Source organism: Cynocephalus volans, chromosome 9, assembly GCF_027409185.1.
Source record: "Cynocephalus volans isolate mCynVol1 chromosome 9, mCynVol1.pri, whole genome shotgun sequence".
Lineage (NCBI taxonomy): Eukaryota > Metazoa > Chordata > Mammalia > Dermoptera > Cynocephalidae > Cynocephalus > Cynocephalus volans.
Genome location: NC_084468.1, coordinates 103734009 through 103761605, shown reverse-complemented (window position 1 = coordinate 103761605; position 27597 = coordinate 103734009). Strand labels below are relative to the sequence as shown.

Genomic DNA, 27597 nt, shown 5'->3' with positions numbered 1-27597 from the left:
TAAATAAAAGGAAGGTATAACACAGTTTATTACATCTAATTTATAAGCAGAACATTTAATTTTGTTTCTGTGTTTCTTATTAATACGTCATGTGAGGATGGAAGGTAATACATAAATGATAAGAACTTTGTATGTGACGTAATCAAATACTTGGGATACAAGATCTGATATTAGTCATACTCTTCTACTTTTCTCCTTTTAAAATTATAATTGGACTCTCCATTTGCCTAGATAAAAAAGGAACTATAATTAGCATTGATATTAGTACATTAATATGAGCATGCTAAATCCTCATTTAAAGAAAGAAGCACATGGCTTCTGGTCAAGATAGCACAGTAGATGGTCCCCAGTGTCACTCTCTCCCACAAATCAACCAATTTACAACTATAAAAAAGCAACGACAGCCAAGCCAGGGCCACTAGAGCTCAGAGGAAGAGGAGGAGAGACCTATGGAGTGCATGAAGGTGGGAGAAGCCATAAAGAGAGAAAGAAAAAACCCTTCGACTGTTTCGAATCTTGGCTTGTTTCCAAGCTGGAGCTGCTGAACACATGGAGCAGGAGCTGGCAAAAAGTCACAGCTGTGCCTTTTGGATGAAGTTGCTTGGAGGTGGCAGGGGGAAAGAAGGCCTTGGTGGCTCCTGGGCCAGCAAGACCACTAATAGGGTTCCCATGGACCCACATAGGACCAAGGAGCACAACTGAATAAAAGGGCCAGTGAGTCATCGTAACAGACCAGAGCATGGCCTGTCCCATGGGAAGTTTTCAGAGCATGGGTGATGGGGGAGACAGGACCACTGGGGGAACACTGGCTCACAGCAAAGACAGCTGTTCTGCCCCCCAATCAGTGTAGGACCACTCAGAGGAGACTGTTTAGGAATATTGAATTGCATGGGGTGCAGTTTGATGAAAAGATTCAGGCCCAGACCAGTGTTTCTACACAACCCAGGTGCACCAGATTTCACTAGAACTGGAAGTACCTATAAAGTCAACCATTAAAACCTGAGCTGCACAAAATGCCTTCCCTAGGGAATCAGCAGCAAAGCAGCAATTTAGCTCAATCACAGAGCTCAAGTGCTGGTCCCCACAGGAAGTTCCCCCATTTTAGAAGTAAGCAAAGGACAAAAAATTAGTTCCAGCATAGAGTTAAAGTGGTGGGAACAGCAAATAATCCAACACAGAACTAAAAGAAAAAACAAGTATCCACAACCAAAGACAAAGTTTGATATTAACTAGTAAAGGTCTCATTTCACCAAAGAACACCTATAACACCTAGAAGGACTGGAAGTCCCCTGGGCTACCAAGCCAGAAAGGGGGTGGGCTGGGGCCTCAGCAATGCCCCCCCAACACCTGCAACCAGTCTCAAGAGTGGGGGCCTTGGGCCTCGGCCACACCCCCCAACAAACGTAACCACTGCAGTGACGACCACCGAGCCACTGCAGAAAGTGCCCTAGGCTCTCCCGAGCAAGGGTGGTGGAAGGCTGAGGGACTTGGTTATGCCCCCACAACATGAGCAACCAGCCCAGCAATGACCACTGAGCTGCTGCAGGAAGTGCACTGGGCTCTTCTGAGCCAGTGTGGTGGGGGGGCTGACAGCCTCAGTCACGGCCCTCAACATGAGCAACCAGCTCAGCAATGACCATTGAGCCACTTCAGGAAGCACCCCAGACTCTCCAGAGCTGGGGTAGTGGGGACCTCAGGCCTTGGCCACAACCTCCCCACACCCACAACCAGCTCAGTGATTACCACTGAGCTGCCACAGGAAATGTCCTGGGCTCTCTTGAGCCAGGTCAATGGGGCACCAAGGACCTCAGTCACATCCCCCCAACATGAGCAGCCAGCCCACTGATGACCACCAAGCTGCAGCAAGAAGGGCCCTGGGTTCCCAAGCTGGGGAGGTGGGAGGTGAGGGCTTTTGCCACACACCCCTGACACCTGCATCCAGCTTGGCAATGACCAAGCCACTACTGGAAGCCCCCCCTCCCGTCTTCCCTGTTGGAATATGGGGGGTGCCACGGGCCTCAATCCCGCCCCTCCTCCTTCCTCCTTCTTCTACCATGTTTCCTTCCCCTTTGCCCTCTCCCCCTCCCTCTCAACTGCTCTGCAACAACATCCTAGAATGTAAAAAGAAATATTAATAAGAGAAAAGAAAAGAAAAGAAAGAAGCACACGCTGTGTGCAGTGGAGGCTAAATCATTCTGACTGGCTCTCACCACCTAAGGGTAAAATTCATGTTGACCCATGACTGGCTTAGTACATTGAAATGATTATTTGCTATTAAAAGATTTCGGGATTCTTTTCCACTTTAGGGTCCATACGACTTCGTGGTGGCAAAAATGAGTTTGAAGGCACAGTGGAAGTGTATGCAAGTAGAGGCTGGGGCACAGTCTGTAGCAGCCACTGGGATGATTCTGATGCTTCAGTCATTTGTCGCCAGCTGCAGCTGGGGTGAGTTCGCCCATTCCTGACCAAATCAGTCTGCTAATGTCTGAGAATAATGCTGGGCACCCTTCATTGCTATGAAAAGATTAAATTTTCCTTCCTTCCTGTCACTTTCCTCATTCTCACTTTTCACAAAAGACCTATAAAGAAAGGGGTCCAATGGAGGGAATGAATTCTCTCACATACAAATGTACCTCACATATTATTACTCCTACTGAACGAGAAATTGGGCAAATGTTAAGAGGACAAAAGTTAAAAGTATCTGTTGGTCTTTGTCTTTAACAAAATAATTGCTTAGGCCTAGGAAGCAAGTAATCTGATTCTAAGGTTATAAATTCTTAGTTGTCCTTGCGACCCTAGGTTGCTGTCATTTGCTTTTGACTTTCTATGTTTAGCCACCCACAAATTCCATTTTTGTTTGTGTGAATGGGACAGTGCTTACTTGTGCTCTTATCTGTTGGGTAAGGAGTCATGTCTCAGGTTTTAGGTGTCAGTGCTGAGGAGGTCCTGTGAGAGATGGCAGTTTCCATTGGCCGTGGTCATGTTGGGCCATCCTGAGGAGGTGCCCGCCTGGGAACAGGCTCCTCCATAACCCTAGGGAGCCACTGTCTTTAAAACAGGTCAGCCTACAGTGACTTCCACCAGTCCCAGCATCTTTATGCCTTGTACCACAGGGTTTCATCAGTAGCAGAAGGCACAATTTTGGAACAAAAGGTTCTGTTTTTGTCTCATATATTTTTTTCTAAGTGCACATGCAATATGTTTTTTTTGGCCTTTATTACTAGATATCTTTAGAAAGCATGAAAAGTTCCTTGTTATGAAAAATGCAGATCTAAAAAGACTAGAAAAAAAGGTTTGCAATTTACAAATATTTTGAATTAAGAATGAGTGGTGGTAATGTCTAATACGGTTTATAAATGATGTAGAACTTTAATTTGCCAGATTCCTACTGTCTTCCCACTGGGAAGGAGAGGAATGAGTATTTAGTAAAGGGAAACCTTACAGGCTTAAGTTTGGCTCAGACTTTTTATGCTATTAGAGCAGCAAATAGGTTTAATGTATTGAATTAAAATTAATTAATTACTATTTTTGAAGTGAGAGTTGGTATAAATCAGGATGAAAGAAAGGGTAAGGCCAAAGACTATTAAGTGTTATGGTGCTTGGAAACATTAATTACTGATTTTATCAATGAATATTTAATGTGGCAAAAAGTCATTAGCAGATAGGCAGGTTGCAAAGAATATCATTTGATGCTTTTTCTTTGAGGGTCAGGAGAAGTAACAAATTTGTGAGCTGGTGTCAGAGTCTTCCTTTATATAAATACCTACATGTATTTTTATTAACCCTGAAATCAGAAAAGAATAAAATTTCCTATGAGACATTAAAGAAAACAGGAACACTATAGTAAAGATGTGAACTATAATGTAACTTACTAGTCCTTTGATTGATGAAAGAATGTAAACTATTATTCTGCAACCATAAACTTCACATAAGCCTATCCAATTGCTTATATCATCTCTTAGTAGTTCATGTTTTGACAAAAAGAATTGCATAATAAAAGCAGATCAAAGTAGCTTTATTGCTGTGAAGACACATTCATAGTTTAGATATACCCCAAATTTTTACTGTTTGGTTGATGGAAGCTGTAGCATGGAGACATTTGTAGAGATTATCATGTTAACCAGACAACTATGTAATCTTTTAAAAATTTAATATAAATTTGTACACACAAAATACGTGGATTAGATAAGCTAAAAGTAGAGACCAGCTACGTGTTATTATTTTATTAATTGGTTTCAAAGTCTTGCTAGCAAATACTATATATAAGGTTTTAAAAATTATAAATGGGTTTCCTCTCTTGATATTATTGTGTTTGGATGTAGTCATAATAATAATCATTTGGAAAATGTTAGCCTAGAATATCAGAGTCAGAAAGAATCTTCAAATGTGCAAACTCTTTTCCTTTTTTTTGTGACCGGTAAGGGGATCACAATATTTGGCGTGGTGTCGTCCGCACCGTGCTCAGCCAGTGAGCTCACCAGCCATCCCCATATAGGATCCGAACCGCGGCGCTCCCAGTGTCGCACTCTCCCGAGTGAGCCACAGGGTCAGCCCTTGCAAACTCTTCTTTTGACACACTCGAATGCAAAGCCTTGGAGAGACTTACAGCTTAGAGTGACTTTAAGCTGAGTCCGGACCAGAATCCAATCTTCACTAGGCCTCGTGACATCCTTCTTGCACAAAGCTACCCAGACTGCCTTTTTATGCCTGCAGTATTTGCCCATTTTCTTGTAAATCAGTCATAGATGGTAAGGCACATGCAAATAGTTATTCAAGATTGATAAAAAGTTCTGATTTGATGTTTTGATTTCCTTGAAACTTGTGTAAGTCAGTGTGTTTTTCTTTTTTTGTTCTTTTCTTCCGTATCCATCTTTACTGATTTCTTCCACTGGCTAAAATCCAAATGCTTTGATAAAAAATTCCACCCATATTTGATAAACCTAACATCGATCATTGTACTTCCAGAGGAAAAGGAACAGCAAAACAAACTCCGTTTTCTGGATTGGGCCTTATTCCCATTTATTGGAGCAATGTCCGTTGCCAAGGAGATGAAGAAAATATACTGCTTTGTGAAAAAGACATCTGGCAGGGTGGAGCGTGTCCTCAGAAGATGGTAGCTGCTGTCACATGTAGCTTTTCCCATGGTAAAAAAAAAAAAGAAATTCTCTTGTTTTACTTTCATGGTGTTTTAAACATGATTCCAGATGATAAAAGTATCTTAGATAAATCATTTCCTGAAAAAGTGTAAATATAGAAATAAGCCTGAGTCATCCATCATATTCTACAGTCTAATGAAATAGTCTTCGATATGAGTGCATCTAACAATTTGAATTCTATTTGATTTTCAAATACTATCTCATTTTTAATATATTTTCTATTTTATATAATTTGTTTACAGAAACGTTATATATTATATATGTAATATAGTGTAATATGTACTGTATAATATACCATATATGAAACACTTATTTTGATAATGGAAAATCATCTTGAAACCAAATATAAAATACAGCAACTACAAAAAATATTTTTACGTCATATAATGGAATATAATCATGATATCAATGTTCTCCCTTGGGTTGTAGATAGCACATTCACTAAAAATGGATTGTTAGCTTGGATAAGGGTCTCTTCCAAACTCTGCATACAAAGTATGTGGTGATTAGCAGTATGGCTCAAGTACACAGATATGCATATGTTCATATGAACATAAGTAGAGGAGGGAACAGTTGCTTTTTAAGATGGTGGAGGGGCTTTTTGGGGACCACAGTGTATTTTAATGCATGACCACAACCTGAAGCTACCATATTCTCACAGTATCCCTTTTTGACCAGATGTTCCAGGACTTGAAATGCTAGCAGCCAGTCCAGGGCAGTGGTTTCTGTTTGAGTAGAAGTATCAGGGGTGGAATAACAAAGATCCCACCACAAAACACACAGAGAGCCAGTATAGAATTGACTGGAAAAATCAGTGGAAGGATATGGCACAGGTGTGTGCTCTAAGAGCTGCAATCCTTTTTTGGGTGGGAGAGGTACATGTTAAATCTTGTTTAAAATTGAGGTCTTGTAAGTTTTCTCTTTTCTTCTTTTGACTCTTTACCTTTGGCTAATGCTATTTTAGTCAAGTCCATGTTTACACAATGCTATTTCAGGGATGATGTTAATTGGGTCTGATAATGGACTGCTTTTTGTAGATTATTGATTTTACTCTATGTTCAATCTGACTGATAAAACATTTAACATTTTTCAGGTAGTGAGGTAACATTTTGAAAACAGTAATTATTTTTCTTTCAGGATATCTATTTACTTCTTAAAATTCCATCCTCTCTAATCTGTTTATATTCTTGTTGCAAAGATAATTTAAGGTCATTTATAAACATAGATGAAATGCAGGAGGTTGTGATAAAGTAGAAGTGAGAATGAAAAAAGATTCTCTTATGGTAAATTAAATGAGAACATGAGATCACGTAGCTGAAGTCAGTGAACACTGAGTCTACCTTAACACATGATGATGGACCTTTAATTCTTTTAGTTTGGAAATTACATTTAGTGTCTTGTCATCCAGTACTTGTAGTTTTTCCAATACTTACAAAGTAGAAGATGATCTGTGAGTACTAGATATAGGCAATAGCAGCACTCTAGATGAAAATGTGGGGAATTTTATGTATTTGTAAGTTAAATGAGTCAACTACTTTACTGAATTTTCTTTCAAGTGATTTTATGTGTTTGTTGGGAGGATAGGAAGTTAACTAAGTTATGTCCTTGTGCTTTTCTATATTGTCTATATTTTAACAATTACTTATCCAACCAGAAAACAAAAAACAAACAAACAAAAAACATGTATTTAAAATAAAATGTGACATAAGAAACGGAAAGTAGTGTGCCATAAAGGTTCTAGGTTCTAGGTTATTTCACATTTCCTCTTAACAGATTTCATTTTTTGCTTTTCTCCCACTTACCACACAGGGGAAAATGTATTAATTTAAGAAACATATATATTTTTTTCAGTATATTCAAGCTTTTTAAAGGAAAAATACACATTATAAATAAACATGATAACTGATAAACATTATAAGTTTATTGCCATCATCAACCATGTATACTATAACCTATCTTTATCCTTTTACAAATTATAAGGGCTAGTTAACTTATATAAATATATTACAAATATCAGAATGCGAATGTATGCAAATATTCACTAATCTGAATCTATGCTGCAAAACTCAAGTATGATGTTTGAATATAAATGTGAATATCCAAATGCCATTTACTGACAGCCACTTACCATGTGGAGAATTAGAAGCATATTTCCTGTGGATAAGTGACTAGTGTTTGGCAAAAGGTAAACTTCCTAGTAGCGCCTCATCCTGTTCACTTTTACCATGTTACCTCCTTTATTCAGGAAAATTAGACTGCCTTCTGTTTCCCAAACTCACTCAACTTTGTGCTTCTGTTCACACTGTTCATTTTGCCTGTACACACTTCCTCCATATCTGACTTCAAAATCTCATCCATCCACCTTGGCCCTCTTCAGAAACCAGCTTGTTCACAAGAGATTTCCTAACTACCCCTAACTGTGAGTAACCTCCCTTGCTTTAGAACCACTGCAGGATTTTCTTGATAATTTTTTATCTTTACTCGTTTTATACATGTCCTTAGGTGATAAACTTCTTGAGAGCAGGGTTTGTCTAGTGCTCTTTGAATGCCCTGCAGCACTGATAGCAACACCTCGCACACTGTGGATGTCTAATATCTGTTTGTCAAACAGAATTGAATGAACGGATGTTGCGAATTATTTTTCCTTGTTTGGGTTAGCCTTTCTAGGTTTTTAGCATCACTTGCCAAGTCAGTAGGTCAATAGGTATTTATTTCATGCCTTTGACCTACTAGGTCCCTGAAATACACAGGTGAAAAGGGAAGGCAGTATCTCTGTTCTCATTCTAGCTGAGAGGAGAGACACAAATGACATGTAAACAATAAATCAATGACAAATTTAGGTAAAAGTAAATATTCCAAGGAAGACAAAATTAGGCAATGTGGTAGGGAGCGCCGTAGGGTGCTGTTTTAGCTGGGACAACCAGGGCAGGCCTCCTGAAGGAGGGACATTTCAGAGTTGAGAAGTGAATGAGAGGAAGACTAACATGTGAAGATCTACGGGATATTATTCCAAGCGGAAGGAACAGCAAATGCAAAGACTGAGGTGGGAACCAACATGGACTGTTTGGGCACAGAAGAAAGAGGGCATCGTAGCTATAGCCTAGTGAATGAAACCAGGAGTGGAGGCAGGGAAGTTCAGAGACTGCCAAGGGCTAGATCATGGCAATGTAGACTATGGGAATGTAACCACTTTTGATGGTTCTTAACAGAAGAAATGAATATGAACTGATTCATGCCCAGATGAATTTTCAATATCGTATTTTGGAGGTACTGGCTGTGATGTACACCAAATTGTTATGAGTTTGATGTTAACTTTGACTTGATTTCTACAAATATAAAAATCCATACTGAAAACAAGTATGTTACAGATATAAATGCCATTCTTAATAATTACATGTTGGTAATGCTCAAGTTACTGTAAATAAAAATTCAGTATCACCGCCATAATACCATAAAAAGTAAATGTGTTTCCAATAATCTGCACCTTTTGGTTGTGTCTTTTCTGGCTTGTGAGGTTGTTAGGAAAAGTGAATTTAGACTATTTCCTATTAAGAGCTATTTGTATGAATGCAATTCAATTTGAAGTGTTTCAGTTGCTCAAGATTACCACGATGTATATTAGATATGCACCCATATGTCCATATCACTGGCGTGGTTTAATAAATATTATTTAATTATTGAAAATGGCAAAAAAAAAAAAAATAGAATATACCTTATCCTGTTCATCAGTGTAAATATGTATGTTTAGCTTGTTTTGTATTTCCCATTGCACGGCCCAGCGTTCCCTGTCATTCGCCTTGCTGGTGGGAGCAGTGCACATGAAGGTCGAGTGGAGCTCTATCATGCTGGCCAGTGGGGGACCATCTGTGATGACCAATGGGATGATGCAGATGCAGAAGTGATCTGCAGGCAGCTGGGCCTCAGGTTAGTTTTTACTATTCCTGTTTTGTTCTGTTTAAATTTTTGGATCTATTATTTCCAAACCCAAAGGCAGGTACTGTTTAAATTGCATATTTCCTGGAATAAATAGAAAAAGCCACCTTTTGATCTTTGTACTAGGCTGCAGACTCCCTAAAGAGCACTATGTATACTCTGGAGTCTAACCTGCTTGTTTCTGAATTAGATTGATTTTTATATCACTAAGATCTAAACTTTTACTAGTTTCACTAGTGCCTTTACATAACTTCCAGGTAATGACCAGCGCTGCCCACTACAACAACTTAATCAAAGTCATATGATGAAACACTAAAGTTGTTAGCCTGTAACTGAAATTTAACTCCCTTCCCCCAAATATTGTCTAAACTTTTGAACTTGGCTTCCTTATTTGTTAGGTATGTGCTTAGAACAAAGGATGTTTATGAATGTGCAAAGGAAATAATTCCCATGTAGGGTATGGAAGTGAAGCCTGTGCAATCAAAACAGCAGTATGAAAATCAACATTCCATTTTGCCTCGGTTGTGAAGATTCTGGAATATTATGTTATAATTTTGGATCTTCTAATCCCTCTCTTTAGTGATTCTGAACATTGGTATAACAAGCCTAAAAGTTTTTCTAAAATTATATTAGGGAATATTTTAAAAGTAATATTTTACTTAAAATTTTATAAATATTTCATTTAGCACTTTGGTGGGAGGTGGTGATGGAGAGGCCTCTTGAGATTAAAGCTTCTCTGTCCATGTATCATTTTGTCCAATTAACCATAATCTTTGGCGCTGGGGCATGATTTTTGAAATTTGAACCATTAATACTCAATTTTTTGCAATTGTTTTTATAATTGGCCCTTCTCTTTTTCAAAACTTTGTTTTATATTGAAGTATTTTAAATATAAACATCTTAACATTTTATCTCTAAATACTTCAGTATGCATCTCTTAAAATTAGAACATTGCCCTACATTGCCAATTTATCATGATGACAACTAATATAATTGGCAATCATTCTTGATATTGTGTAATACCCTATCATATTCAAATTTTCACAATTGTCCCCCGATGTCCTTGACAGATGGTTTGCCTAAAGAGAATTAAGTTCAGGACCATGCAAAGCATCTGGGTGTTATGCCCCTTAAGTCTCTGTTAATCTAGAACAGTCTTTTTTTTTTTTTCCCCACAACACTGACTTGTTGCAGAGATCAGGCCAATTGTTCTGGAGAATGTTCCATCTTCTCAATTTGTCTTACTTCTTTCAGCTGATGTCACTTAGTTTACTTCTCTGGTTCTTATAATTCCTGAAATTGAAGGTTAGGCCCCAAGGGTTGATGAGATCAAAACAAACATTTTGGCTAGATGTCATTGTAGGTGATGTGTTCTTCTCTTGCATCTCATCAAGAGTCACAGAACAGTTGTGGTTTACTCCACTGCTGAGGCTAAAATTGAGCACTGGGTTAAGGGTAGCATCAGCCTGGTCTTTCTCTGTAGAGTTATATTTCCCCCCTATAACTGATCCTGGGATCTAATGGCTAATTCACAGTGTGTGTGTGGGACAGGAACAAGCATTGTGGTAATACCTGTGTGGTTTACTGGTATGATGATTTTCTTTGGGTGAGTCAGGAATAGGGCCAGTCAGTTCTTTTTGAGAAAACTGTAATTAATCATTACATTTTTGAGACTAGATTTTTCTAAGTACTCTGACTAGTGATCAATTTCAAGACCAATTGTCTCATAGTTTCCAGGTGTTGCTGTTGGAATCAGCATAACATAAGATAATGAGCACACTCTTGGACTAGGAACAACCTCAATTTGCATACTACTTTTGGAGTTGAGAAAAGTTACAGAACATTTCTCAGTCACAGATTTCTCATGTATAACATATTTCCTAATTTATAGGGTTTTGTATCTACAAAGCAATTAGCACACATAGTAAGTAAACAATATACACTGGCTATCAAGGTCAGTCTAAACAGGGACTGTTATATTTAAAAGATGTTATTAAACATTCAAAGTAAACTGAGCATTTGGTGGTGAGATCATCAAACACTATTCCTCTATCCAGAACTTCTATTTAGTTAGCCATGTCTATGAATTTTATATTTTTAAAACATTCTAATGTGTATACATTTGTATTCACCAGGTTATCGGTTATGTCTTTAGTGGTGTGCTTACTGATTATCATGTTAGTTACTAAGAAACCTATTCTTTGCCAAAAATATTAAGAACATTAAGAGTATATTAATAGCACATTTAATAATGCCAGTTGCAATATGGATTATCCTAAGTTTAAGATACAAGGCATTGTTTATTATTGATATTTCTGTGGGTAAAAGGCAAACTTTTGTTGCTTAAAAATACATAGGAAATTTAAACGATGCGCTAAATATTAATTACATTTACATTCATCAAAGTCATTCTAAAAATTCATGTTGTAGAGTTTTTTCTTGAGAGACAAAGATTTTTTCAATTATGTAAACATTTCTTAAACAAAGGCCACATTGTCAGCGATAGTCTATTACACAGAAATAATGTACAGATAGAATTACAAGGACTATATTAATGTTGAATACACTCAGGGTTAAGTAAAATGTTAACCTCTTTCTCAAGCATTAGCTCGTTGCTATATTTTGTATGGGGGGATACATGCTTGGAAAAGTGATTAAAAGGAAAAATGTCTCCAAATATGCAAGGCAGCAAAGATCCTCCACAAGCCTTTGTAGTAATTAGCAATCCAGTTTCGTAGAGATTTGTTTTAATCATGAGTACTGTGGTGCTCTAAACTGACATTTTTCTTTGCTTTTCTTTCACTTGATTTTATAGTTCTTAGTTTGCTTTAAAGCAACATTCTGCAATTCTTCCTCTGTAATTTGTTTTGCTCATTTAAAGCCTAAGTACTTTCAGATAAAGTAGTTTTTTAATGGCACATGGTTGATAGCAGACAGCATGGTTGTTGCTTGTCTCAATTTATGATTCAATTTTAAGCAAATTTCATCTCAGTCTTATTTTCTGTGTTGAATTCCCAGAGGGAAACTACATCATACCTCCCTAGAGTGTTGGTTACAGTTTCTTTGTGAGATGCTCTTTGTTGACTCTAATCTTTTAATGATGTCTGTATATTTTGGTAGATGCCAAGCTTCCTAAATACAAAAGGAATTACTGTACTTAAGGTACTGAAATTTGATTAACTGAGAACTTGGAGAAAGTCAAGGAGCAGGAAAGGAGACAGCCAGATGTTAGAAAATTAGATAACTTGAGAATGCATATGGGCCCAGTGAAGTTTCAGATGAGGACATTTTGATTAGAGTTACATTTTATGTACTTAATATTAAACGCATTTCCCCATGACTTTCAAAACTCTCAATAGAATAGCTTAAAAGTGTGGCATCACACTTTGTTGTGTGGATGTGCAATAATATACATAGGAATTTAAAAATTGCGGACACTTTTTCCCCTTAGGTTTTTTAAAATCTAAAATTATTATATAGAATCAGTCATTGAATAGTCAGAATGAAAATTCTTTTGGTATTAATTGCTTTTTAAAAAACTTTTTTTGCTCTTTTATTTTATTGTTTATTAAATTAAAAAATATTTTACAAACTTTATGATAAAGACAGTATGGTACATGGAGTTATTGAGCAGGAAAAGGACCTTCTTTAACACATGAAGATGTTAGGCCCACTAAGAATTAATTAAGCATGCCCCTGAAGTCACACTGTTGATGGGAGTCAGAATCTTGGAATTTATGGCTCCCAATTTAGGATTATTTCTTTATGTTACACTATTTGTAAAATGGCCAGATGTTAAGAATAAATATAGGGCTGAAAGAAATAGGGAAGTCAAAAGAGAAAGTTAATTTTAAGAAGAAAATGATAGGTCAAAGGTTCAGTTCCCTGGCCAGCCACCAGGAAAAAAAAAAAAAAGAAAGAAAGAAAACAAACAAAGAACAGAGAACAAAATAAAAATAAAAATAAAAAAAAGAGAGAAGAAAATGATAAAGAACATGTCTTGGGCTGTGTTTGAGGTGCCATAGGCTATCAGTTGAAAATGTTCCTGGAGGCTGTAAGATAGCCAAGTGTTTCAGAGTTTGCTTTGTAATCAGGCAGACTTTACCATCTTGTAGTGGTATAGTATTGAGAAAATTATTTTACTTCTGAGCCTCAGTTTCCTTATCTGTAAATCGCAGACAATAATATCATGGATTCGTAGGAAGGATTAAATGAGTTAATACATATAAAGCTGTTAGACCAGTGCCTGGCATATAGTAAGCATTCCATACACATCAAATATTAGTGGAGATGAAGGAGATAGTTTTTCAGAGAGAAATCTAGGATTCTGATGATTAAAATTGAGTTTTTTCATCCATAGGTTACAAGTGGCACAAACAGATTTTGTGGTTACAGAACCAGTCTTTAATAACCTGATAAATGGTTATCTTTCACAATAGAATAGTCTGACTTTATTCTGTGTCTATCTCAAAGTAGTAACCAAGTCTGGGGATTGAGTTAGTCAGATGGTGCTATTTATTTGGCGTTTCTCTCTGGGGGGGGGGGAAGCAAAAACTTTATGTTAATACAATCTGATTAGCTAAATAAGTTTAAAAATGTTTTTAGTAAGGATCAGACATAGAATCAATTCAGTTAAGTGTTCATTGGGGATTGTTGTTATGTAGATCAAACAGCTTTACACAGAAAATAATAACAATGTACTGTATCAGAGCATCCCTACTTCACAGTTTTATTCTGTGGTCAGAGGGTAGGAAAGTAGGCAACACTAGGACTTTTATCACAGATGTATTGCCAGGACAGGTGTGGAAATAATTTCCATAAAGGAAGGACAGATAATACATAGCTTTATCAAACTCACTCACTTTGACAAACAGCTCATGAATTTTATTTTTGCTTTCCCTAGTTCTGTAAAATCTCTTTAAGAGCACAGTCATCAGTTTCTTTGGTATTCCCCTCAAAGCCAACACAGTCCAAAGCACCAAGAAATACTAGTGACTGGCTGAAGGAATGTCTGTATAATTATTACCTTAATTTTAATAAACTCAAAAATTTGCTAGAAAATCTAGTTTGTATTATGTCATACTTGCCTTGTTATTTTTTTCTTTTGTTCTCAAGTTTATCCTATTAGTTTTTTTCTGATTAGTTTATTTTAATTAAAACCTTCTTGTGATCATTAAAATAATATTTGTAAACAGTGGAAAACACCGAATGTGTAAGGAAAAAAATTAAACACCCAGATGGTGTTTTCAGAGTGGATTTTAGCATAAATAACATTCCCCAGAGTTGTTATTCAGAGCTTCTGCTCTCTCATCCTGTGTTCTCCCTTAAGGAAAGGACAAAATTCAGAAGCAATTAATGAGGCCTTTTGCTTTTCCCCAGAACCTGTGTCACATAATCACTAACATATTTGTAATACAGTGTACAAGTAAGTATTTCAGTTACCCTGCCCCAGCCTATCTAGAGTCACTTGGATAATCTTAGGGTTTGTTATTTTTTCTCAGGGGGAAAAAAAAAAAAGCCTTTAGTTGGTTACCCTTTAGTCTAGCTATTGTATGAAAATGGTATTAATATTTAAATCTCCAAAAATGTGATAGGTAAAGTGTATTATTATTGTTTTAATTTGACCACTAGTGAGCTTGAGCATCTTATCATATGGTCAGTGACCACAGATATTTCTTCTGTAAATAACCTGATTCTCTCCATTGCTCTATTATTTTTAAGTTGGTTATTTTTTTCCTCTCATTAAAATGTAATAGTTAGTTAATCTTATTATTAATTTCTAGGAGGTTTTTTGTTTGTTTGATGTTACATATTACAGATATTATTTTCAGCCTGTTGATTTTATTTTTGATTCTGATTATTGTGTATTTCACTATACAGTAGTTTTCAATTTGTATGTGGTTAAATTTAACTTTTTTAATCTTTGTTTTCTGACTTCTGGGTTTCATATCTTGCTCAAGAAATACTCTCTTACATCCAAGGCTATAGGAACTATGTTACTATTATTTTAGTCTAGTAATTTTTTAGTGTTCTTTCTTTCTTCCCTCCCTCTCCTCCACTCCTCTCTCCTTCCCTACCCTCCCCTTCTCTTTCTTCTTTCTTTCTTTTCTTTTCTCTTCTTTCTCTCTCTTCTTCCTTCCTTCCTTCCTTCCTTTCAATATTATGTCTTTAAACCATCTGCATTTCATTTCTGTTTCTGTTATGTAATTGGGATAAAATTTTATATTCTCCCATATCGGTTTCAGGTTGCCTTATGGCACCTAGTTATGGTTCAATGAATTGTACTCATTCAAATTTTCCTTCATAGTTTTTTATTCTTTCCTGGCATTTGTCTCAGGGCAAAGATCCAAGGAGGCTGTTAATCTGCCTTTCTCTGAAGCTTTCCTATCTGGTTTCCCCATGTCTTGCATCAATCATCCTGTCTCCTCTAGTTCTCCTCCCCTTCTGTTCTTCAACTCTGTTCTCTTAATCAGTTTCTGTATTTGTTTTCATTAATCTCTTTCCTCTAGAGCAGAGGTCTGCAAACTTTTTTGTAAAGGGCCAAATAGTAGATATTTTAGACTTTACAACTGTGTCATAGTAGCATAAAAGCAGCCATAGATAATACCTTAGGAATGAGTATGGATTTGTTCTGATAAAACTTCTATTTCTGGACAATGAAATTTGAATTTCATTGGATATTCACATGTCACAAATTATATTCTTGTTTTGATTTTTTACCCTGGACATTTATAAAATGTAAAAACCATTCTTAATCCATGGGCCATATAAAAACAGGTGGCATGCTAGATTTGGCCCACAGGTCATATTTTGCTTACCTCTGCTCTAGAGACCCTAGCTAGGACTTCTCTCCCATCCGAGATCCTCCCTTCAAAAAGGAGCCACAGGTCTCAGGCATACAACTCCAAGCAATTCCTTTCTTCTTTGAATCAATATTAGCATGTACATTAACATATTTAAAACAATTCGTTTCAGTTACTCACACACACAGCCTCCCTCCTCCAATTCTGGGAATTATTAGCAGCCTCTACGTGACTTTTGAGTTTTATTTTCTGTGGTTGTTAAACTGTTCCCTTATTTAATTTAATGTAAATGTTATATAAGGAAGATATCTTTTCCACTGTAAGTAACCTTTAAAACATTTGAATGTCTTCACAGTCTTGTAGTCTACTATTGCAAGATCATTTTGGTTTAAAAAAATATTTTTCTAGGAATATCAATGCTTTCTTTGCACAAAAAGTTTTGTTTTGACCTCTACAACTTTTTCTTTTTCTTTTCTTTTCTTTTTTTTTGGAAAATACTTTGTGTGCATTAAAATACTTAAACATGTTTGCCGCTGATTATGTTACCATAACAAGAATCTGAAGTTGAGTGATGCAAGTCATAGCTTAATGGTCTTTTGGGCCATCATCTTATAATCTGTAATAAAAAGTGACACATGCATTTGTCCAGTGTTTTATAGGCTATGAATTACCTCCATAAATATTCTTCTAAAAACTACTTTAAAATAAATAAATAAGATAAATTTACAACATTAAAACCATAAAATGTTAAGATATTGATAGACCCTTCCTCACCACTCCCAGCACTGCCAACTCTACCTTTTGGGGAATGGGGAAAACGAAAACTATGGTGTTTGTTTAAACTAAATACCAAATGTTCCTTAGGTAAATTGCTTAGCAGTGAAAAATGTTATTCATCAACTGTCAGGGGGATATGGGGAAACTCCTTAGCAGTGCCAGAAGAGGGAAGAGACCTAGCATTTAGTGAATTCCTACTTTGCATCAGTTTAATTCTTACAATCCTGCAAAATAGCTCTTATCTTTCCTATGTTCATATGTAGCATCCTAAAATGTGTGGTATTTTTTTCCCTCCCAATTATTTGCAATATACATTTTATGACTGGAAACCTTTTTGTACAAAACTCTGATAAACAAGCCTGGAAGGTTTTAGTGACTTTTCCAAGGTAGCCCAGCTCATTGAAGGTAGAGCCTGGATTTGAACCCCAGACTCTGTGTCCACACATACTTCTTTTCAAGAATTCAGATTGGAAAGAATAAGCTTTTTGGCAAGGTCAGTAATATATGAAGATTTGTAGATATCTATTGCACTTTTCAGTAAGCATGTAGACATAGTGTGAAACAACTGAAAACTATATTCAAAACAATCCTATTAATTGAGCATTTATTGCTGCTTTCTGTCATTGCATTTCCCTTAGCAAAACAAACAAATTCATTCACAAAATTAAGTCACTTTGACAATATCATTTGCATTAGGATTCCTTTGTTGTGTTTCTTCACATTTGTCCAATTAACTCTACATATTAGTTGTTAATATTTATTGAGGCAGACTGCTCAGAGGCTACGGTACCACAAATATCAGATAGTGATTCAAGTGTCAAGATTCTGAATTTTAAAATTTTAACTCCATGAAAATATCCTCATTAAGCAATCTACCCTTCCTCTCCTCAGCTTCCTTTATAACTCCTCCTATAAACATTCCTTTGTCTTTCCACTTCGCACACTCTCTGAATTTTAAACAAAAAGTGAGTCAAGTGATAATGGAACATTCACTAAGTATTTGCTTTAATGGTATTCTTTTTTAGTAGTTATGAAGCCATTGATGCTTTTTTTGTGTTTTCTTAAAATTTTTTTTAATTGAAATGTATTTTTTTACTTTCATCTCCTTTTTTATGGAAAAAAATTAATTTTCCATATTTGTGGGATAGAGTTGAATATCAATATCCATATACAATGTATGATGATCAAATCTGGATAATTAGCATTGTTCATCATTACAAATGTAATTATTTCTTGTGTCCTTTAACCAATTTCTCTCTAACCCCCATGCCCATTTCCCACCTCTGTAACCACGGTTCTGTTCTCTTCTTCTGAAAGTTCAATGCATTATTGTGATTGTTGTTTCTCTTTCTTTTTCTTTATTTCTTTCTCTTTTTTCTCTCTTTCTCTTTCTCTCTCCTTCCTTCTTTTTTCCTTCCTTTTGCTCCCAATCATGAGTGAGGACATGCAGTATTTCTCTTTCTGTGCCTGACTTGTTTCATTTGTAATTTTCTACAAGCTCATCCATATTGCTGCAAGTGGCAGAATTTCATTCATTTTTTTTAATGACTGAGTAGTATTCCATTGTGTAAATATACCACATTTTCCTTATCCAGTCATCCATCATTGGACATTTAGGTTGATTCTATATCTTGGCTATTATAAATAGAGCTGCAGTAAACATGGGAGTGCAGGTATCCCTTCAACATGATGGTTTCCTTTCCTTTGGTTACATACCCAGCAGTGGGATTGCTGGATTGTGTGGTAATTCTATCTGTAGATGTTCGAGAAACCTCCATACTGTTTTCCATAAAGGCTGTACTAATTTACAGTCCCACCAAGAGTGTAGAAGCATTTCCCTTTCTCTGCATCCTCTCCAGCATTTGTTATTCTCTGTCTTTTTGATAATAGCTGGTCTAGCTGGAGTGAGATAATATCTCAGTGTGGTTTTGTTTTACTTTTCCCTGATGATTAGTGATGCTGAGCATTTTTCATATAATTGTTGGCCATTTGTATGTCTTCTTTTGAGAATGTCTATTAATCTCCTTTGCCCATTTTTTAATTAGATTATTTGTTTTTTTACTAGTAAGTTGTTTGAATTTCTTGTATATTCCAGATATTAATCCCTTGTCAGATGTATAGTTTGCAAATATTTTCTACTGTTCTTTAGGTTGTCTTTTCACTCTTCAATGGTATTTAAAGAGTTGTTTAACTTTTAGACAAGTATTTTTTAGACAAGTGTTCTTTCTAACAAGGAACTTCCATAAAATCTAGTAAAGTTAGTCAAAAAGCTTCTCTTTAACCACAAAGTTGTCTATCCAAGACTTTATCATTACCGGGATATTACAACCATTTAGCAAACTTATTTTTCTTCAATATATTTTGGTTGTAAATTCTCAAGATGGTTATAAGTTATGAGAAAATAGCAACTAAAATAATGGAGAATATATGCAGTATCACTGAAAGACAAACTAAAAATATGAATGCTGTAGTCTAAAATTTAAAAGACCAGCAGGAGCCAAAAATGCAATTTCTGAAGTCATTAATCATTTTGACAGGTGATTGTGATCTTCACTGAAATCTGAGGTTCTAGAATATGGTATCACTTTGAATTGTGGGAGAAGTAAATTTACTACAATTAAATTTGAATGAAGAGGTTTTTTTTAGAAATAGGTTTGGCTGTGAGTAACAGAGAACTGAAAATAACAGTCGCTTAAGCAAGTTCAGACAAGAGTTTATTTCTCTCAAGAAAAGAGACCAGAGGTAGCCAGATCAAAATTAGTTTGGTGGTTCCATGATCATCAGGGCCCCAGGCTTTTTCTTTCTTACAGTTCTGTCATCCTTAGTCTTGGGCCAACTTTATGGCCCAAGACAGCTTCTCAAGCCCCAACCATCACCTCCACCTTGCAGTCAGCAGGCAGTAGGAAGTAGAGCAAAGACACTTCTTGGAAGCAGTACATGACACTTCTACCTAAATATCATTGATCAAATCTTAGTCATCTAAAATGGGTACAGAGTTTTACTTTGGGATGATGGAAAAGTTCTAGAGATTGATGGTAGGGATAGTTGTACAACAATGTGAATATACTTAATGCACTTAAAGATAGTTAAAATGGTAAATTTTATGTTATGTATATTTTACAACAGACAAACAAAGAAACAAATACAACAAATATTGTCATCTAGAAGGAGGGGATACTGGGAAATGTGGTTTTTATTTTGGAAACACATTGCTATCCTAAAAATCTTAAGGTTCCATTACTAATGAAGTAAAAGAGGGTAAATGTTGGGGAATACCTAGCAGTCTTTAAAATATGTGCAGTGGCTGAAAATGTAAAGAACAACAAACGAAAAAGAAATATAGAAAGTCATTTATGACCTGTGGAGTGAATTGGTAAGTGGGGACTAATAATTATGCTTTTACCAGAGGCAAAAGAAATAAGTTGGACCAACCTGTCATGTCTAATCCATAATTCTTATGTTCTTATGTTTGTTCAGTGGCATTGCTAAAGCATGGAGTCAGGCATATTTTGGGGAAGGATCTGGCCCAGTAATGTTGGATGAAGTACGCTGCACTGGGAATGAACTTTCCATTGAACAGTGTCCAAAGAGTTCCTGGGGAGAGCATAACTGTGGTCATAAAGAAGATGCTGGAGTGTCCTGTACCCCTCTGACAGGTAAGGATTTTATCTCATTAACATACCAGCTCCTGTCCCCAACACCATCTAAGCTTGCCACAGCTTCCCTTCTCCTCAATTTAGATATTACCAAATGAACATACAAATAAATCTCCCAAATAAAACTAAAAAAAATAAAAACGAACACAAATTGTGTATTAAAATGCTATCTCCCTCAGCTACAATGTATATTGACAAAATAAAATTAAAAAAATAAAATAAAAAAAAAAAAAATAAAAATAAAAATAAAAAAAATAAATAAAAAAATAAAAAAATAAAGATACTCACTGGAGTTTTGTTTGAATAGGAAATAATTAGAAATCACCTAAATGTTCATCACAAAATAAATGTTTAAATAAACTCTGAAATCAAAAAAAAAAAAAAAAAATGCTATCTCCCTATTCATAGATATTTCTGAATTTTTCAATTTAAGGTTATATATTCCTGTAAAGTTAGACCAGAAGATATGATTTGGTTGCAATATATAGTATCCAATAATCAAAATCAGTATGCAGTGATAAATTTCAGATATTAGATGTTATAATTACGTCTTTAGTCCATCTCTTAACCTGTCTTGAGTCTCAGAATGTGTCTATAGCTGGTAAATCTATATTGATGTGTTGATTAAAGCCCACTATTAAAGAAACCAGGTTAACTTTGTTGTGCTCAGTTTTTGGACTATTCTAAATCACAGCATGCCTGTCAAAATATGTCTGTTATAAGAAGGGCATGTTTTAGTGCAAATTGGTGAGAAGGAACTTAAATGTTTGGGGGGCAGGGGAAGAAGAAGGAAGTGGATAGGCAAAAGAAGTTGGGTCATCACAAATTCATTGTTTCTATGGTAAAAAGAACTTGAAAAACTTTTTTGTTTAAAACCTTTTATAAAAATATCTAAAGAATAACTTCTTATAGCCTACAAAATACTAAATTTATATTTTTTGTTGATATTTCTATACATGCTGTTTTTTTATTAGAAGAATAACACATTTATACACAATAGAAATATAATTTATTCCAGATTTTATGCCACAGCACTTTATCTTCTTGAGCTGCCATTTCCTCATCTTTCAAGTGAGGACAGTCTTGTGGTATTGCTCTGATGGTCAGATGAGGTAATACGTGTCACAGTGTTTTGCAGACAGTAAAGTATTAAGTTAATAAATGGTTCTTTTGCTAAGAGAACTAACTTTTGCTTTAAAAGACCCTAAAGATTCATGAAAAATATGACCCTTAACTAAGATTATTTATATGGTTCATTGGGCAGTATTTGGATTATTTTGGATGGAAATGGCTTTTAAATCTACTTTTTTTGTAATTAAATTTATTGTACTGTGTATCTGCTTAGAAGCTCTTTTTAGAACTCTCTGGGAATTAATTATTCACTTGGTTAATAAGATTCAGATTCAGACCTGTATTATCAATAAAAGAGCAAAGGTAAGACATCTACCCCAGTTTTTATAATTCACAAATGCCTAAGGAATAATAAATATGCTGACATGATAAATTGTTCTTTATCCAGAATAGCTTTTTCTGTCTTCATTTTTCAATATTTTTTCATTTGCAGTTAAAATTTTGAACTATTTTCAGGTTACTGTGCTTTCTTACTTTTCAAATGTAAATGACTAGTATTGCTCAGACTTCAAGAGTCTGAAGGTATAGGAAACTTCCCAAATATTATTTAATATAGAGAAATCTAAATAGATACTTTGGAATTATATCAAAATATATTTTTCTGCTCAGAAAATAGAAGTACAAATACAAAGGAAAGAATATTTTATTATGACAGATAAGTGTTATGTCAAATTTCAGAAACAGTGCAATTACCTCAGGTCACTGAGCACAGTCATAACCTAAGTTTAATAAAAGGCCCAAAAGGAGGACTGAATATGGTGATATTTCTGATGAAATGGAAATGTTGTTTTTTCTTTTTTTTTGAGAGTTGATTTGCTTAGTCTCTATGTCTCCTTTTATCACAGATGGGGTCATCAGACTTGCAGGTGGAAAAGGCAGCCATGAGGGTCGTTTGGAGGTGTTTTACAGAGGACAGTGGGGGACTGTCTGTGATGATGGCTGGACTGAGCTGAATACATATGTGGTTTGTCGACAGCTGGGATTTAAGTAAGGTCTATTGATATCAGGCAGCTAAGTGCCACATTATATCTTTAAACGTCTTATTGTGTAATCCCTGTTTGCAATTTCTATAATACTACAAATACATGTTTTTTTTATCATCTATCTCCCTACCTTCCTACCTATCTATCGTCCTACCCACCTACCTATATATGGAAGTACAATAACAAAGAACAATGACATTTTCTAAGATAATGAATAACTATCTCTTGCTGTTTATCTTTCCTGCCACCACCCCTTTTCTTGAATAATTAGTTGAAGCCAGGGGTGACTTCTAGGTCTCTTTGTGTCTATTTGAGTAAGACTTTGAATGTTCAGTTTTATTCTGAAGCATCACTACTTTTGGATGTTGTTAGTTTTGACATCATTGTGTCTAAAACTGCAGAGAAGTCCACTGTTAAATTATTTGGTATTACATTATTCCCATTCCCAGAATATGATGATAATTATCACTTTTATTTGAGAAAAACAGCTCTCTTCTTATGAAATGACCTTCAGAACTCACCTTTGACCTCACTAAAAAGCTGACCTTTGACCTCACTAAAAAGCTGAGTATCACACTTCGGGCGATATATTTCATGTCACACCCATAATGCATTCCAGAGTGAGGACTTAAGTTGGTTGTCAAAGTAACTGCAAATGAAGCCTTTGAGCTAAATATTTGAATGAAGCTCATGAATGCCCATTCTTTGCCATATTTCTATGTCATTCTTGAAGTAATTGTCTCATGCTTTAAAAAAATCCGCAAAATTATTTCACTTCAGCTTGAGATAGAGCTAATTGCAAATACTCACTAAACCTTGAAATTTTGCCTTCATTCAAGCTAGACAAAGCCATGCTTAAACATATATTTTAAAATTTTAAAAGAGATAAAATTCGGAAAAAGAAAATAAAAAATTATCTATAATTTTTTTTATTCTTATACCATGATTATTATAATTTGTATGTATAACTTTGTATCAGCTAGAGTAGTGGACATGAAACTTCTGTATACACAATTTTTACCTTTATATTGCTATATAGTCACAATTTTTAATGATGACATATCCATCAAATGCTCATACCTTTTTTTTTTTTTTTTTTTTTTTAAATGCTCATACCTTAATTTACTTAATATTTAAGTTAGTTTAATTTTTCCTGATATAAATAATGTTATCATGAAGATATAAGTGTACATAATTGTCATATTTTGGTTTTTCTTGAGCAGAGCAATTATAATTATTAAGTCAATCAAGGGGAATGACATAACAGCCAAATAAATAGTGACATTTCATTAATAAGAATTACTTAATAAATATCATTTTATGTTTAATTGAATCTGTTAGACTGACAACTGTAGCCTGTTTTCACAGATTTAGAGAGATCTGTAAATACTATTATTTACTATTTATTTTCACTTTTTTCTTGTTAATGAAAACAGTTGACTGACACAGATTTTTTTCTTCATATTTTGTTTATTTTGTTTCACAGATCCATTCAGTTTTTCTTGCATATGCAGAGTATCTGAACTTACTGGTTCTAAAAATGTTCTCAATAATGTGTGTAAAAAGTTCTGAAAGATTGTGTTAGAAGGTAAAGATTGTGTAGAAGCATGTGTTACATTTACTTTTAGTTTACAGAGGAATTTTTGAAAAAGAATATTCTTTTGGAATGAGAAAAAGGTTAAAATGTGGGTTTGTTTGTACAAATGCAATCCCAAAGTAAAACGACTTTCTGTTATCTGTTATACAGTTGATATGGGCAGATAATAATAAGATTGATGCATTTTGTGGAAAAATGGTGTAAGTTGAAAGTGATAGTAATATAGGTTTTAGGTTAATTACTTTTCCAGCTATGTCATGAAAGAGCAAAATAGGAGGAACAAAAGCCTTAGAATGATTAATTTTAAATTGCATTGTTTTAAATTATGAAAAAGCTCATCTTGTTAAATGAATTTAATAAATACTCACAAGGGAAAACAATTAAGAAAATTCATGCCAGATAGATCTCTTCATATTCTTCATATTCATATACAGAAATAATAAAAACGTCAAGTGAGGGAAATGATTGACATAAAATTTATAAGGAAGAGTTGGATTTCATAGACCGTTAGAGCTGACAGACCTTAAAGATCTTTAAGCTCAGTGATTTCTGGTAGTTTGGACTTTATGGAACCAAAGGAAACAAAATTGGGGGGAGGATGAAAGAAGGTACAGGTTAACTTAGTTATCAATTTAAAAAATTTTACAGATCATTTCTATCTCTACAGTGTATATATTTATTATAACACATGTAGTTTTTTGTAGAGTAGTGTTACTAATAAAGTCAACTGGAATACAAATATAATTTATAAAAATTTCAAAAGTTAGATTTATATAGTCTTTTGAAAAGCTTAGAGTATTGTCATTCTGATTTTGTTGGATGAAATCCAAATTTCATCATGGATTGGGTACGGTGCTTGAGCAACCACTAAACTGATCCACAGTTTTCATTTTGGAGAAGAGGATATACCAGAAAGGCTTAGAGAAGCTGATAAAATCAAATGAGCTCAGATGGCTCATTCTGGTTCACAGAGTTGATTCCATGGTCAGGAATCAGAGGTTTATCTCTTTGCATTCTCTCTGGTTGGTGGGTTAAATTGTAAACAAAACACAAGAACAAATGGGGAAAAAGGATTAATTATTCATCAGTTACCCACTGAAATGACAAAAAATTGTTAAGATGATCAAAATGTGTGATGGAGCCAACACAGAACTGAGTCTCCAAGGTGGGAGAAAGAGCAAATACTTATTCTCTGAAGTCACGACACTTAGGTTATTTGTTTAATGTTTTGTGGTTCCTTGAAACAAGAGACAACAGTTCTATGCACAATGTTTATTTTATTGATACAGATATGGCAAACAAGCCTCTGCAAGCCATTTTGAAGAAATCATGGGGCCCATATGGTTGGACGAGGTCAGCTGCTCAGGAAAGGAGACGAGTTTCCTTCAGTGCTCCAGGAGGCAGTGGGGAAGGCATGACTGCAGCCATCGGGAAGATGTTAGTATCGCCTGCTACCCTGGCAACGATGGACACAGGCTTTCTCTGGGTGAGAACTGCCACAGGCCTCCAGCATGAATAACTCAGTAGCCACTGCACCTCTAACTGCTGGTCTGAAATGCAAGGTGTTTCTCATCTTTGGCTTTTTAAAAAAATCTATTTTCTGTAACTCTGTAACTTTCAGTAATTTTTATGGAGAGAAGAATAATCTTTTGGGTCTCTCTACCATTATGAAATTTCAACCCCTAAATTTGTTTTTCTTTACTTAGAAGCCTGAGTTTCTCACTACAAATGTTTATATCAATCATTTATCTGAAAGATTGAATGCAGAGCCTGCAATATTCATTTCTCTACCCTTTGGTCGCCTATACTGATTTTCATTTACCGTGAATTCTAATGAGCTATTTGGGACAATACTAAAAAAAAAAAAAAGAATATTCCCCTCCTCCTACCTGTCTCATGATTAATTTCTTCTCTAGTCTAGACGTTTGTCAGTCATTGATCACCAGCCATCCAGTGCTCTCAGTGGGCTTCTAGTTGGGTTCATTGGAGTTAATAGCCCACCAAACTTTCTAAGATACACTGTTATTCTAGAAACCCTTCAGGACCTTTGCTACTCCCCAACTACAAATTTCTTCAGACTTGTAGTTTGATAAAAAGTAACTAGCTCCTCTAACAGTTTTGGAATAATTATGGATGAAGATATTCTTCAGAGCAGAAAGCAGTTAAATATTCATGACAAATTCTTAATGTCTGATGAGGAGGGCAAAATAAATATGAATGAAAAATACAGAGGGAAATATTTAAAAGACTTTCCAGAATGCTATCACAGCTCTATTATCAATCTATACATATATTTGTGTGTGTATGTGAATAGATGTTAAAATAGTGATAAGTGGTCCTTACTTTTAACCTCAGGATTGAAACAACTCCTCTCGTATCCTCCTATTTTGACTCTGTGAAGCTAAAATCTTTATGTTATAAAATAACAAAACTTGTTGAATCCCACAGTATTATCCATACTGCATACTTTAAGTTTGTCCAAGTACACGATTAACTTCTCATTGTACTTTAAATGGCGAGATTATGGTGACTCACTGCACTCATCTAGCACTATACCAAGTAGAAATACAGCTTTTTACTCCATCCCTTGCAGGCCATATTTCTAATTTTCTTTCTTTTTATTTGTTTTCCTTTTCTGTTGCCCTCTTCTTTTTATGGAGGATTTATGATCCCCTCAGGATTATGTGATGAATGATTGCATGTGGTTCGGGGAGATAGACCTTGTTTTCTAGAAATGGATCCTCTCAGCCCCAAATAGCAGGTATTTGGATCATGGAGCGATCTGTTCAGATGTGCTCCATTAGTACTCTCGGTGACAAAATACTAATTACGTGATTGATCTGAGTTCTCTGAAGGCCTGTGTTGTTAAATACATTGTAAAGTTAGGACAATTAATCTCAGTTCCCCTCAAAATCTTTTTAATTCTGGGATTCTAGATGTATTTTTAAAAATTTAAAAAGCTGAGGCTGATAATTATTAATAAAATATGCGATCATTATTATGAATTTCTTTGGTTCTAATCTCTTTGGTTCTCAGTAATGTGTCTATTAACTAAAATCATTTTTCTGAAGAACATTATGTCTGAGCCAAATATCCTTTTGGGATGGAATCATATTACCATTTATTCACTCAAATAGATCATTACTTTCTCACTTATTAAAAAATACCGTATATTTAAAAGAGAAGCTTAGAGAAGGAAATCATGGAATAATGATATGAGCAACAGCATTTAAGAAAAAATGGAGATTGTTTGCTTCTTTGGCACTATAACTCTTGGACTATTGCTATTTTCAGCTATTCAAAGGGTAATTTCTGGACCTTAACTTTAAATGTGAATGAAACTCTTCTCAAAATTGCTTATAGCTCTATAGACATTCTCTATATTTGGATCTGTAGTAGCTGGAATGCTCAAAAGCAATATTCTAAGTCATTAAAAGTAAGAATGCAGTTAAACCTATGTAAATTGGGGCAAATTTCTAGGATGATAAATATGTGGATTTCTCATTTTAATATGACGTTAATTCTGAAGTTCAGAGTATTAAATCCTAGCAAAGATTTCTT

The 27597-nt window shown here is 35.1% G+C and overlaps 1 protein-coding gene across 1 annotated transcript in view; it reads left to right on the top strand.

The window, feature by feature from the left end:
• PRSS12 (serine protease 12) overlaps positions 1 to 27597 on the top strand; it is a 78009-nt gene that overhangs the window by 11201 nt on the left and 39211 nt on the right. The window contains exons 2-7 of the mRNA XM_063108610.1: positions 2307 to 2445; positions 4966 to 5139; positions 8925 to 9080; positions 20147 to 20325; positions 22302 to 22443; positions 25326 to 25522. Of these exons, the coding sequence (XP_062964680.1) occupies positions 2307 to 2445; positions 4966 to 5139; positions 8925 to 9080; positions 20147 to 20325; positions 22302 to 22443; positions 25326 to 25522 (987 nt within the window). The remainder of the gene's footprint in view (positions 1 to 2306; positions 2446 to 4965; positions 5140 to 8924; positions 9081 to 20146; positions 20326 to 22301; positions 22444 to 25325; positions 25523 to 27597) is intronic.